The 12,063-nt window shown below is 47.6% G+C and overlaps 1 protein-coding gene across 1 annotated transcript in view; it reads right to left on the bottom strand.

Annotated features, from left to right (window-relative positions):
- Positions 1 to 211: 211 nt before the first annotated feature.
- The window catches only part of COL20A1 (collagen, type XX, alpha 1), a 13,366-nt gene continuing 1,514 nt past the window's right edge, over positions 212 to 12,063 (bottom strand). Inside the window, exons 2-12 of the mRNA XM_009699741.1 lie at positions 10,950 to 11,060; positions 9,089 to 9,232; positions 8,689 to 8,847; positions 7,531 to 7,731; positions 6,125 to 6,280; positions 5,258 to 5,377; positions 4,921 to 5,085; positions 3,210 to 3,374; positions 1,705 to 1,877; positions 912 to 1,041; positions 212 to 408 (exon numbers count right to left, since the gene is read on the bottom strand). Coding sequence (XP_009698043.1) covers positions 212 to 408; positions 912 to 1,041; positions 1,705 to 1,877; positions 3,210 to 3,374; positions 4,921 to 5,085; positions 5,258 to 5,377; positions 6,125 to 6,280; positions 7,531 to 7,731; positions 8,689 to 8,847; positions 9,089 to 9,232; positions 10,950 to 11,060 — 1,721 coding nt within the window. The remainder of the gene's footprint in view (positions 409 to 911; positions 1,042 to 1,704; positions 1,878 to 3,209; positions 3,375 to 4,920; positions 5,086 to 5,257; positions 5,378 to 6,124; positions 6,281 to 7,530; positions 7,732 to 8,688; positions 8,848 to 9,088; positions 9,233 to 10,949; positions 11,061 to 12,063) is intronic.

Here is a 12,063-nt window from a genome sequence, read left to right as displayed (position 1 = left end):
TGCCTGGGTTTCCAGGGCCCCATGAGGCAGTCGGTTCTCTCCCTATGCCTTGATTTCCCACGTGAAACCCTCACAGTTATAAATCACTTTGAGATACACCATAAAAAAAAAATCTTCCATGAACGATGTTGCTGGCAATAATGCTGACACGTTTTGGTTTTTTTTTTAAAACACATGATACCATTCACAAACGTTAGAACCAGAACTAAACTCAGCCCAGGCAGAGGAAAAACAATATTATCATTATTCTCGTAAACTCTACCTCCGTCGTATAGTCCTCTGCTCCATTGGGAGCTGCCGAGCAGAGCACCAGGTACTGCGTGGCTCCCTGGGCTGCCTTCCAGCTCAGCCTGATACTGTTGTGACTCAGCTCAGAGACGCGCAGGGAGCGAGGGGAAGACAAAGGCACTGAAGGGAAAAACAAGGCAGAAAGGTATCTTCAGTGTATAAGGTCTGCGACAGCTCAAACCTCAGAGGAAACCTGGCTTTGCAACAGCTACTGGAAGCTGGTGGACATCTACCTCACATCTAACACAGTGGAGCAGGGACCTTACAGAGAAGAGGTTTAATTCACTTGGAGCCCAAGGATAAAAGGGCAGCAAGGGGTTGCAAGATATATCTAACATGGTGTGTGAATGCCATGTCAGTGGTCTCCTTTATAGAACGACATAGGTGGAAACGGATCCTCAAAGATCTGTGGTCCAACGTGCTGCTCAAAGAGTGGGCTGCCCAGGGTCTTGTCTGGTCAAGTTCTGAACATCTCCACAGATGGAGATAGCTGTAGACAGACTGAACTTGAGGAAGGGCGAAAAATAAAATGTCATGTTCCAGTCTGAGATGGTCACAAAGAAGGAGCTTTGTTCACCTATCGTAACCATGCACCGGCATAATTCTCTCTACTCACGACCTACATGTGGAGGTGACACCTCTCAGCCCATCTCCAACAGCTGTGTCATACACAGGAAACACCGACACCAGATACTCCGTGTCCGAGGTCAAATTGGAGAGCCGCAAAGAGGAGACTGCTCCGTCTAAAACCACCTGAAAGCACAAAGGAGGGCTGTCAGGACAGGGAGGTGGTAGCCACCCTTTAGCAAAGGAATGGCTGAAGTGGCCTTCCCTAGCAAGTGTGGCTTCTTTGTGGCAGATCTGTGCCCAGAAACTCGAAGGCCAGTTGCCCTCTGAATGTTGTGTCAGCTAGCATCTCCCCAGGCAGAGCGGTAAGAGGCGGTGAGCATTCCTGTCCTCTAAGGTTGGGATCTGTGCACACACCAAGCACAAGAATCTAATAGTGCTCTCACGAAAATCAATGGAAAACCATCAACAATTTGGATTTGCTTTTTGAAGTTGCATCCATCACAGATGAACACCCTTCAACAGCTCTGTGTATCTGAGTGTCCTCTTTGAGTCAAAACAGATGCTTTAGGGAGGGGACAACACTGCATAAGAGAAAAATTGGCATCGGCATGGCTTGCAGTATTTCTAACAAGATTATATTTATCCCATTTCCTCTTCTATCTTGTCATCCTATCAGCTGAGCACATGTAGACTCATTGTGCATTTAATTTAGCCTCTGGCTTTAGCTGATGACCCACAAGAACTGTACCTCTACCCTCAACTTTTTGTCTACTCAAGTCTACTTAAATTCCCAGCCACAATCTGGAAGATACTTCTGTCTCAGATGTCCAGAGAAAGGTCTCTCACCTCTTTGGGGATACCACCCTTCGATGGATAATACACAATCCGATATTTCTTTGGTGGTCTCAGAGGGGGACTCCAGGTCAAGTGCATGCTCTTAGAGGTCACAGCTGATATTTTAAGGTCAGTTGGGCTGAGCTGGGGACCTGTGCTCACAGGGATATCTTTCACAGTGCTGCCTAGGAATTAAAAACACAGTTACTTTCTAATATTCAGACTGCTCATGCCAAATGTACTTTCCAGCTCATAAGTATGAGTGACATTTTTCAAATCAACTTACAGTCTCCTTCCCTATAGAGTGTAGAAACTGTTCCAAACTGCTCTGAAATAAATATTTTAAAACTGAGTATACAGAGAACATAAATACCCCATAGAGAACAGGCTGTATATTTTGTTGGGTGTTGAGAATATTTTTTCAACACAAATCTGCATTTTTGCATGTATCCAAAAGATGACCCACCTTTCCTCGATCACGAAAATTTGTCAAAATGAACAAGTTATTTTGGTTTCTTTTTTGAGCAGCTTATCTTTCTTCAGCTTAATCTGCACCTTATATCAAACAAGTACAAATTAATAAGGATGGATCAATTTATTCACATGAATCTCCAGAGTATTCAAATAAAAGTATTCTTGAAAGTTAGACTTTCCCATTCTCCTCAGGCCAATATTTTAGAGCAGAGAGAGATGGAAATATGTACACGATATTTCTCCTGAGGATCTAAGCTAACATCTGGACTAGTTCTTCACTCTCTTGTTCATCATACATGCTGCTCTCCAGCAAAGGAAAGAAATAGGCTGTTTGGTTTTAACTTACAAATGCCTTGGAGATCCAGCATTTAAAGTAAAGTGTGGAGAGAAAAAAAAAAAGTGTTAGGGTGTTTTATCATTTCCTCTTCCTACCTCCACATTTCCTCCGTACAGTCTCCCTGATATATTCTCAAATTAGCTCTTTTGCTTTTTCTGCCTCCTCTTAGTTGGAAGAAACTCAGAGTAGGAGATGGTTACAACAGATTTATCACACCATGTGACAATGGAAGAGGGAAAAGAAGTCCCCTCTTTCCTAGAATGGTAGTTATTATCCTTAGGTGATTATATCCATCAAGAGTTAACGAAACCCCTGGTAGGAATGGCTGTTGCCTGTACTGGCTCACAGGCCAAAAGCAGATAACTGAACCAAGAGCATCAGAATGGAAACATCTACAGGTAACGTCTCTCTGTGACTTGTTAGAGATGGCAGGGAGACTGCAGTGGAGTAAGAGAACTGCATCCAGAGGGTCACGTAGAAGACAACAATGACAGGAGAGACTGGCCAACATACTGATGTGGCAAGGATGTCAGGCAGCAAGAGGGCTGGCAAGGAGATCAGCACCGGAGGAGAAGACTTAGGTGATGCTGACAGGATGGTGGAGCTCATGGAGGGAAAACTATGAGAAAGGGTCAATCCTGATGACAAGGAAGGTGGATGGTGAGCAGAAAGAAGCTCAGCCCTCACTGAGGAGGTTTCTCTTCACCTGTGTTTTCCTTGTTGCTCTTCTCTTTGATCCTGGTGCACAGGACCCGGGTGAGCCTGCCAACCAGAGAGCTCAGCAGTGGGAAATCCAGTACGTTGTACACGGTGAGCTCCAGCGGCTCTGAGGCCACCTGCTTCAGCTCTGCCTCGTCCGCGTTCTTCACCCCTGCAACCAGAGCAGAGAACGAGACTGAGAAAAACTCCCCAGAGAGGAGCAGATTCTGCCTCCTGCTTCTGTGTTGTTTGCTCAGGGGCAGGATGGGTCCACTGTCATCCTGCTCTCCAAGCAGAGCCTCCCAGTCATTCCAGTGGGGTGGTGGGATCTGAGAATGGCCTTGGGCTTTCCTGCAGCAACAGCAGTTTTCAGCTCTGTGGGCTCAGAAGGTCTTTTGTGGTCTGGAGACAGTCTAGTGAATCCTTCTTCTGTTCTCCTGCCTCCTCATCACTTGCAGGCTTTGCTACCAGGAAGGCAGATACTTTTCACCCTAAGAGGCAGTTGGCATAAACAGGGGAATAAGTGAATGAATAAACAACAATTTTACATTTAGGAGGTGCCAGCACTCCCCACAGAGAGTCTGTTGTTCATCAGAACATCACATTGCATTTCAAGAGTGTCAGGGATGAGCAAAATGCAGACCCTTTATTTAGAAGAACATCACCGTCACAGAGCATCCTCCATCCCTATCCTGCTCCATATATTCATGAACCCTCTGCAGACCAAGCCCCACAGCATACAACTTATTTTGCTTCCCAGTGCTAGGGTCAATGTCACCCTAGCATTGCCCAAGCAGTACCATTGCCAGATGGGGATCCCACCTGGTTTCTCAAGTCCAAGACCATTACCTTAACAGCTTTGCTGGCCTCCTTCCCCCTTGCTCTTGCAGTGAGGGCCCAGGTGCTATTGACATTAATACTCAGGTCCTGATGTCTAAGGACTAAACAATGTGATCTTCCTCTAATGAGAGAGGAAAGGCAAAGGCCCCAGCCGGGAACAGATCTCCGAGTGTATCAGGCAGACAGATGTTAGCCTGTTCTGCTGCAGAGGCTCAGCAGCTTCACTCAGTCCATGAAAGAAATCACAGTGCCAGCCACTTAGTCACATAACCCTATGCAATAAACCCTTGCTTGTGTCTTCCCAACATAAATTAGCACTTAAGGTCTTGGAGATTGCAATTTTAGCTGAGTTTTCTATGTAACTTTATTACCTGTGTATTAGTCTAGCAGACTTGTTTAGTTATCGACAGAGCTACTCAAGGCCATTTTATGTCTCATTATTGCTGCCAGAGAGCAAAGAGCAGATAACGTTATTATTCAGGGAAATGGAAAGTTGCAAGAGGCAGTGATTATAAAGGAGGTCTCCTGCCCTCCCCAGTACAATGTTCTCTTGACTAATTCCACAGCTGAGAATATTGTTCTCATGGCACACGTCTCTGAGGCTCGCAAAGGTCTTTATGGATGGGAGGTGTGAAACATCTCATGTGAACAAGTGCTTTTTCTAAACAAAAAAAAAAATCCCCTTTGAAGACACTGCCTGTGCTGAATAAATGAGTTAATTTTCGTCTTAGCCACAATGTAATGAGGTCTTACCCATTATCTTAGTTTTAAAGCGTCAGGATGCTCCTATCAAAGTTGGGGGAACATAACCTTCAGTTTGAAGAAGATCAAAAGTAGCTTGGCTTTGTCCTACAGCTTATCAATGGCTGTGATCTTACCAATGGCAAATATCTCTATGCCCAGGTTTTTCAACATCTGAGCAGCCAGGTTAGCATCATCCTGGGATTTTCCATCAGTCAGGAGGATTACCAACTTCTCAGCCTCCAGTCGAGCACCGGCGTCTGGTTTCAAATTCTTCTCCAGGACATGGGTCAGGGCCAGACCTGGGGTGGAGCAGAGATGGATGCTGTGCTACAGCTTTGCAGACAAACCCCCGTCTTTACTCTTTTCTCTGCCCCCCATAGCTTTGGTCCCCACAGAGGTCATCCCATGGGAACAGCTTCCCCCCTTGCAGCTGCACAGATAATTTAGCAGAGATCTGCAAGATGGAGTTACCTGTAAAGGTGTTGCCGCCCTTGTACCGCAAATTCTTCATGGCCTCCAGCACCTGGTCCCTCGTAGAGTAGGTGCTCAGATCCCACTCCGTGCGGGGATCGCTGCTGTACTGGGATAGACCTGGGGAAGACAAGAGCTATCGGCACCGTGCAAGGCAGGGTTAGCTTCAAGAGGAGACCCGTTTGGGGGAGGTTATGTCAGGCTTGCCATGGGAGGATGCCACAAAACAATGAAATGGATTAGGGGTGAGCAGATTTGGTTTCTAGCTCCACTTCTCTGCATGGTGCTTGTCATGCAGGCAGCAAGGTGATGCTTCAGGTCCCACGGGGTACAGCAGTCCTTACCCCTGCGGTGGTGCTCTGAAGTATTTGATAAGGTCTCAGTGCTAATTGGGGTCAAACTAGTCAGCTGCAAGGAGTTGGAAGGATTTACACCATCCTGACTTCATGCACAGCCTGGGCAGTGCTGCCCGCTGGCGTTAGCGATACTCAGAACTGGAGGCAGCACCGTTCTTGGCTGAACTCAAAGCAACTCCAATGCAGCATCGCCACCGCATCTGTCTGTGCAGTGCTGTGGAGGCTGAGCACCTCGTCAGAGGTACACAGCAAATCCCAAATGCATCTCAGCACCAACGCCGGACCTGGTGCTGCCCAGAAGACGTTGCTTCTGTTCGCTGTGCAGCCATTGCTGACAGTCACTAGAGGCCAGGAACGGCTACCAGATGGGAAAAGCTGTCAAAAACAGCAAGTAGGACCTCACCTTAAAGGAATAAAAAACGCCTCAGAGGAGCACATAACCACAGGAACAGAGATCACTGGGCCTTCAAACATGGACTTCCCAAGGTCAGGAAACAGGGAAGTGTCCTACCTACTCTTATCTTGTCTCGGGCAATACTGAATGGGGAAATCAAGTTGCTCAGAAAATCTTTAATGAGCTTGAAATTGTTGCGTCCAATGCTCCAGGATCCATCCACAAGCAGGACGATGTCGGTCACTGCAGATGTGTCGCACTGAAACTGGGAACCTGGGGAGGAAATAAGGTTTGATATTGAGAGAAGCTATTGCAAAGGAGGAAAACCTGTTTCAGCTTTAAGACAAAAAGCAAATCTGCAGTGCAAGGCTCTGTCTGGATGGTGGATTGGACCATCTGCCAGTCTGACACATCCCAGCAAGTTGGGAAAACCACGTGGCTAAGGGTAACCCATCTCGGTACCAAGAAACTGAGTGCTGCGCAGCCGCATTTCTGCAAAGAATGGGTTAAAGCTGCCAGTAAGCGTGCGCCTAACCCAAACACTGCTCTCTGCAAGCTGTCAGCTCCACTACATCTCAGCCCCAGCCCAGCGCTTCCCTTTTATCTAGCCTAAGTCTCCAAGAACTGCAGGTGATTGCTTAATTCCATTCCATCACAAGATCCCCTGTGGGCTTTAATTATTTCGTGGCTTTATATTAAATCCAATCTCTCCGTAAAAACCTGCTGGCATCACAGATACTCAAGCCCTGCCTTTCTCCCCACCCCAAGACTGCAGCTTAACAGAAGATAAGATAGGGCATGTTGCTGATGGAATGCATCTTCTTCGAATATTTTTTCAGATGGGAGATTTTCCATCGTTGGTGGCGGGAAATAGACGATCCCATCAAGATTCAGTGGGTTTCAAAGAGGTTACTCTCCTATCTCTTTTCACAGCCATGGAATCCTACTGGTCTCAAGGGACCGAATGAGGATGCTGTGGCCTATCCCATTCCCAACATTTCAACAGTGCTGTGAGCCATCTGCCCTGCCATGGTTTCAACTGACGAATCTGAAGGATCATCATGCATCAATTATCTGTGAAGCATGAAGGACAAGTCCAGAAGGTGGAGCAGGTTGGGTAATGAACATCACTGATCCCCTTCTTCCCTTCTGAAGGTTTGGAAAGGTCCATGGCTGGGGGGTCTGTTGAACAATACGAACTCTTACATGGATCTGTCAGAAGCAGAGGGAGGTGGCAACACAGATAAAGTATAGTGGCAAATCAATAAATTAAATCATCTGGAAGGAATTTTTGGCCTAGCTCCAATTTGCCTTAAAATCTGTGATGTTCTACAGAACTCCAAATTTCTCCGGTGATCCCTGGCAGTTCCCCAAAGCATGACCTAACAATTGGAAGCACTATCAGCAGCACTGTCCTCTTGAAAGTATTGGTGACAGAGAGTGGGATGGAAAGCTTGTATTCAACAAGCGTTAGGGAAAACAGTAGGGAAGAAGGAGCAAGACTTGTTTGAAACCCCTCTCACCTCGCCTCAATGAATCCTTCGTGGGTTTTTCTTTTCCTAGAGACTCGCGCTCCGAGTTTGCAGGAGTGCGCTGGGATAATTTTGTGGTTGTTGGTGTTGCTTCTGTCATGCTGGCCTCCACACTGTGCTGGTTTCTTCTTGTTTCTCCTGAGCCCTTGGGCTGAATCCCCTTCTGCCTTTTCTTTTCAGCTCTGTCCTTTGCTGTGCTCCAAAGAGAAAAATCCCGTTATCCCTAGCTGTGTTATCCCCGTGCAACATCTCCACTCATCGGATGGTTTAAGCCACGTTTGACAGAGGTCTAGGGAGCTCAGAATATAAAAGTCCTACAAGCTTTGTGCAAATAGGTAGCTAGATAAAGGAGACCATCTTCGTTCATGCCTCTCTGAGAGGGCTGCACATGGACTCGTGAGTTAATAATGTTAGTAGTGGAGCACATCAACAGTTTGTCCTTTGCATTATCTTTGAAAAAATAATGAATGTTTATAAAATATAAATCAGGGGAAACATACCATGGCACCTGATACCCACTGTACTCTCCAGACCTCAGCAATCTGTGACTTGGAAACACCCTGAGCTAGTGCAAGTCTTTTTGTATAGTGGCCCTGATGGATCTCTCTTCCACAAACACGTATAATTGCCTTTTGAACTCATGCAAACCTTGTTGCCAGACACCTGAGAATCTATGCAGTTACATACAGTCCTCAGCCGTAGGAGAGAGCTCACACCTTCTCATAGACTGTCTGCAGCCAACCTTGGGACACGGACCTTAGGAAATCAAGCACCTTTAGCCCCAGTGCTCAGGGAGCAGCTTGTTCTCACAGGATCCGCTCTCAGTTGAAAAAATATGACCGTATCTGCTGAATTTGAATACCTGTCAGCCCCAGGAATGCATGGATGTGCTTCTTCAGGTTGGCTGGCATGAGACGCAAATATTTTTAGGTTGCGTACTGTGTTTTTATAGTTAAGAACTGCACACAAGAGATGAGACAGGGCTATCATGTCTCACTGAATGAGTGTCCCTGATGAAGTAGGGGCTGCAGGGAGAGGGTGGGAGTAGTTTTAAGGACAGCTGTGTTTAATGCTCCAACCATGGTAGCACGGCAGAGGCCGTGGCTCAAAATCAATCCAAGGTGACTCCAGGACAGTCAGTGCACCCACCTGGCTGTGCCAAGACAGTGTTCAGGGGTGGTGGGGTGGCCTCTGCCACCCCACTGTGCTCAGCTGCTGTGTTCCCCAAAGAGGTGAGATTCTTTCCTGATGCAGCTCCTGAGTTTCTTCGGTTATTTCTAGTCTGGGATGCATTTTTTAATTCCTCTACTGTAGGAAGACCAAAACCAGAGAGAGAGTGAGTCACTCTAGACAGGTCTGTGAGTCACAGTCCATCCCTCATCCCCTGCGTCTTCACCACACGACTTTTTAACCTTCCAACCAAAACAGCAACAGGATCTACAATTGCTGTGTGGTCTACAGGGCACATGCCAGAGGATGAGCTCCGAGGAGCCACATCTCCAAGAGCCTCAGGAGCTCTCTGAATGGTAAAACGTAGCACTCTACTTACTCACAAATTTCCTTTTGGCAAACAGGGCTTCCTGGGAGCCGTTGAGCACATAGACCTGCAGCGTGTATTCCTTGGTAGGGCTCAGCCCCCCCACTGTGGCTTTGGGAGTCTTGGTTTTCAGCATGACTTCTTGCTCCGAGTCCCCTGAGGTGGGATGAAGCCACAGTTCAGTCTGTTAGAGCTTAAATGTAAGCTGACAGTAGCAAAAGCACAGCTGAAATGCAGGGAATGTCTGCCTAGGGACCTCAGTCATCTCCTATTTCTTTTTTTAATTTTCTGGATCTCTCATTCTTACTCTTTTTCCCAATCCAGAGTTGAGAAATCTTAGGGGTTTGGGGTTTTTTTTTAAATGTCTGATATACGCCCCAAATGGAAAACCAGTTCCCACCCAGCATTAGTGCAACTCTCACCAACTTCTCAAGGAGATGCAGAGCCAGTCTTCAGAGGGTAACGCCTGGGCAGCTGCTGGTGAGTACTGCTTATGAAAACGTCCAACCAACTGATGTGCTTGAGGTCGTATGTGACAACATGAGGAAGTGGCCTGGTGTCTCTGGAGGTCCTGACTGGCACTTGGGACTCATCTTACTTATCCCAGCCACTCTTGCTGTGCTGTTCCTGCAAGCCCCATCCCTCTCCAAGGGCAGTTGCCCTCTGTGGGGAGACAGTTCATTTCTGGAGGTGGCAGTGTCTCCAGATGGCTTCAGCCATTTCCCATGGCTGTGGGACCTGTCCTGGGGCTACGATGCCTCAACCAGCCAGGAACTGGGGCATTTCTGCACTGGCACAGCATTAGCAGATGGAGCCAATGCTGCACCACAGTCTCTGTGCTATACAAAACAACGGAAGAGAGGTAAGCTAGCTCCCTAAAATTCTCTGATTAAGAAAGGTCTACAAGCTTTAAATTATAGATATGAATGTGTTTCTGACCCCACCATCCCTGTGCTCACGCCTGAGGCTGGAGACGGAGCTACCCAGCCTACAGAGAGGGAAAGCCTCAGGCACGTGCCAGGAGTGCCAGTGGGGATTCCCTGCATTCCTGGGATGCTCATTGCTCACTGCTGAGCTGAGGCCCGGGGAGGAGCAGGACAGGGAAGGAATGAGAAACCTCCTGCCCCAGCTTGAGAAACAGGTGGGGGCTGAGCTAAAAGCTGGTGAATGATCCCAAGAGCTCTGCTGCGCACACCCCTGCCTGGCAGCTCCCTTCTCCAGTTTGCTGGGAAAGCGACCGTGACTGAAAAAAACAAATGCCAGCCAAGACTAAGGTTGCCTCCAACCATTGCTCTCCACTGAGGGACATTGCATCCTTCCAACACTACCAAGTTCAGCATCCAAAGTTGGGGACAGCTGGAGCTTGCTCAGGGTAGGGCTGCTCCATGACACACATGGGGTCAAGGACTTCCCATCCCGTGTCTCTGCAGGTGAAGGGAGAGCTGGGAACTCCCACAGAAGAGCCAGAGAATGAACCTTTCCTCATTTTTTTTCTCACCCAGTCCTGATGAGCAACTCTTCCTGCCTTAGCCTTTCCCCTAGCACGAAGAGAGCTGAATTTCATCTCTCTCATGGGTGTGTGATAGTGGGACGGTGCCTGTACTGACGTGGCACTACGGACTGCTATCACGGTGGTCAGAAAGTTTTCTTGTCTGTACGGCACGTACAGCCCAGTGGAAAGTTTTGATGTAGGTCATCAGCTCTTGAAACCGGAACAAATGGTGGATGATTCCCTCTGCCTTATCTCTATCACCTTAAGGTCTAAATAATGCTCTTACTTAAGTCCTGTTCTCCACCAGTCGAAAGTGGAGCTCAGTCCCTCACTCATACACAAATCTCTGCCGGGTCTGACGTCCGACACGTTAGCACGTACCTGCCATGGGCTTTACCCGAACTTTGTAGCCGTTGATGTTCCCTTCAGTTTCTTTCCATTTCATTTGGAGCCTGTCTTCTGAAAGGACCGTGAGTTTCAGTCGGCCTGACCCTGGGGAGGAGGAGAGGTGTCCGTGCTGTTATGGATGCAATTCCTCCCTCTGTGTATGCACCCACAAAACACCACATATGCCACCTCCTCTATGGACATGGGAATGGTTGCAGTGCAGAGGAAGCCCTCACCATCCCATGCAAATGCCCAGCATCCCCTGACACCGCACAGTAACTCCTGCAGTCCCCCTGCACCTCTGCCGGGAAACTATCAGGAGTCACGGCAAATCTGTACCCTCCACCCTATGCGAAGGGGAGTTTCTCGGCTGCTCAAATGAGACCTCAATATAGACTGCTGCAAACAGGGGAGAACAGCCTGCAGGAGCTTTCATGCAGAAAGTTTTGTTTCAGCAAGTGTGGTTAGTGCAAACATCTGAAATGGGAGGGCAGAAAGTAGATAAAAGGGTCAATGAGGCTTTTCAATAGTCTTGGTCTGCTGAGAAATACAGAAATTCCCCATGTGATGGAACCCATACTTCTGCAGGAAGATCATTTCAGAGGCAGCTACAAGGATCAGCTGAGTTAAAAAAAAAAAAAGAAGAAGAAGAAGAAGAAAGAAAACCTGATAAAGTGTAAATAACAGTTCCTGGCAGGACCATAACTCATGGGCACCAGCTTGTATAAGTCTGCTGCAGGGAGCAGCAAACCAAATGACAAATCCTGAGGAAAAAAATAATATCAGACAAGGAGGCAAAAAGAAGAAAGAGCACGTTCCCTTATCATCTCCAGATTTCACAGACGTCTTTTAATACTCCAGCTAGATGTCTGAACTCATGTGTCACCCTCTGAACCAACGACTCCTTGGGAAAGCATAGCTGTACCGTCATACAAATGTCACCATATGAAACTTTTTCACTTCACTGGCTATTGGATGACAACTCGGCAGATTTATCTCCCCTCCTTCCTGACACTGCCCCTATAGCTGCCTTTCCAGCAGGCTGCCCTCATTTGCGATGACTGAGCGCATCCTTTGCCTGCGCACTATAAGCATCTGTGCTCAAATG

This window comes from Cariama cristata, unplaced genomic scaffold (genome assembly GCF_000690535.1).
Source record: "Cariama cristata isolate BGI_N322 unplaced genomic scaffold, ASM69053v1 scaffold31184, whole genome shotgun sequence".
Classification (NCBI taxonomy): Eukaryota; Metazoa; Chordata; class Aves; order Cariamiformes; family Cariamidae; genus Cariama; species Cariama cristata.
The sequence above is the reverse complement of the archived record's forward strand: the minus strand, read 5'-3'. Positions and strand labels throughout refer to the sequence as shown.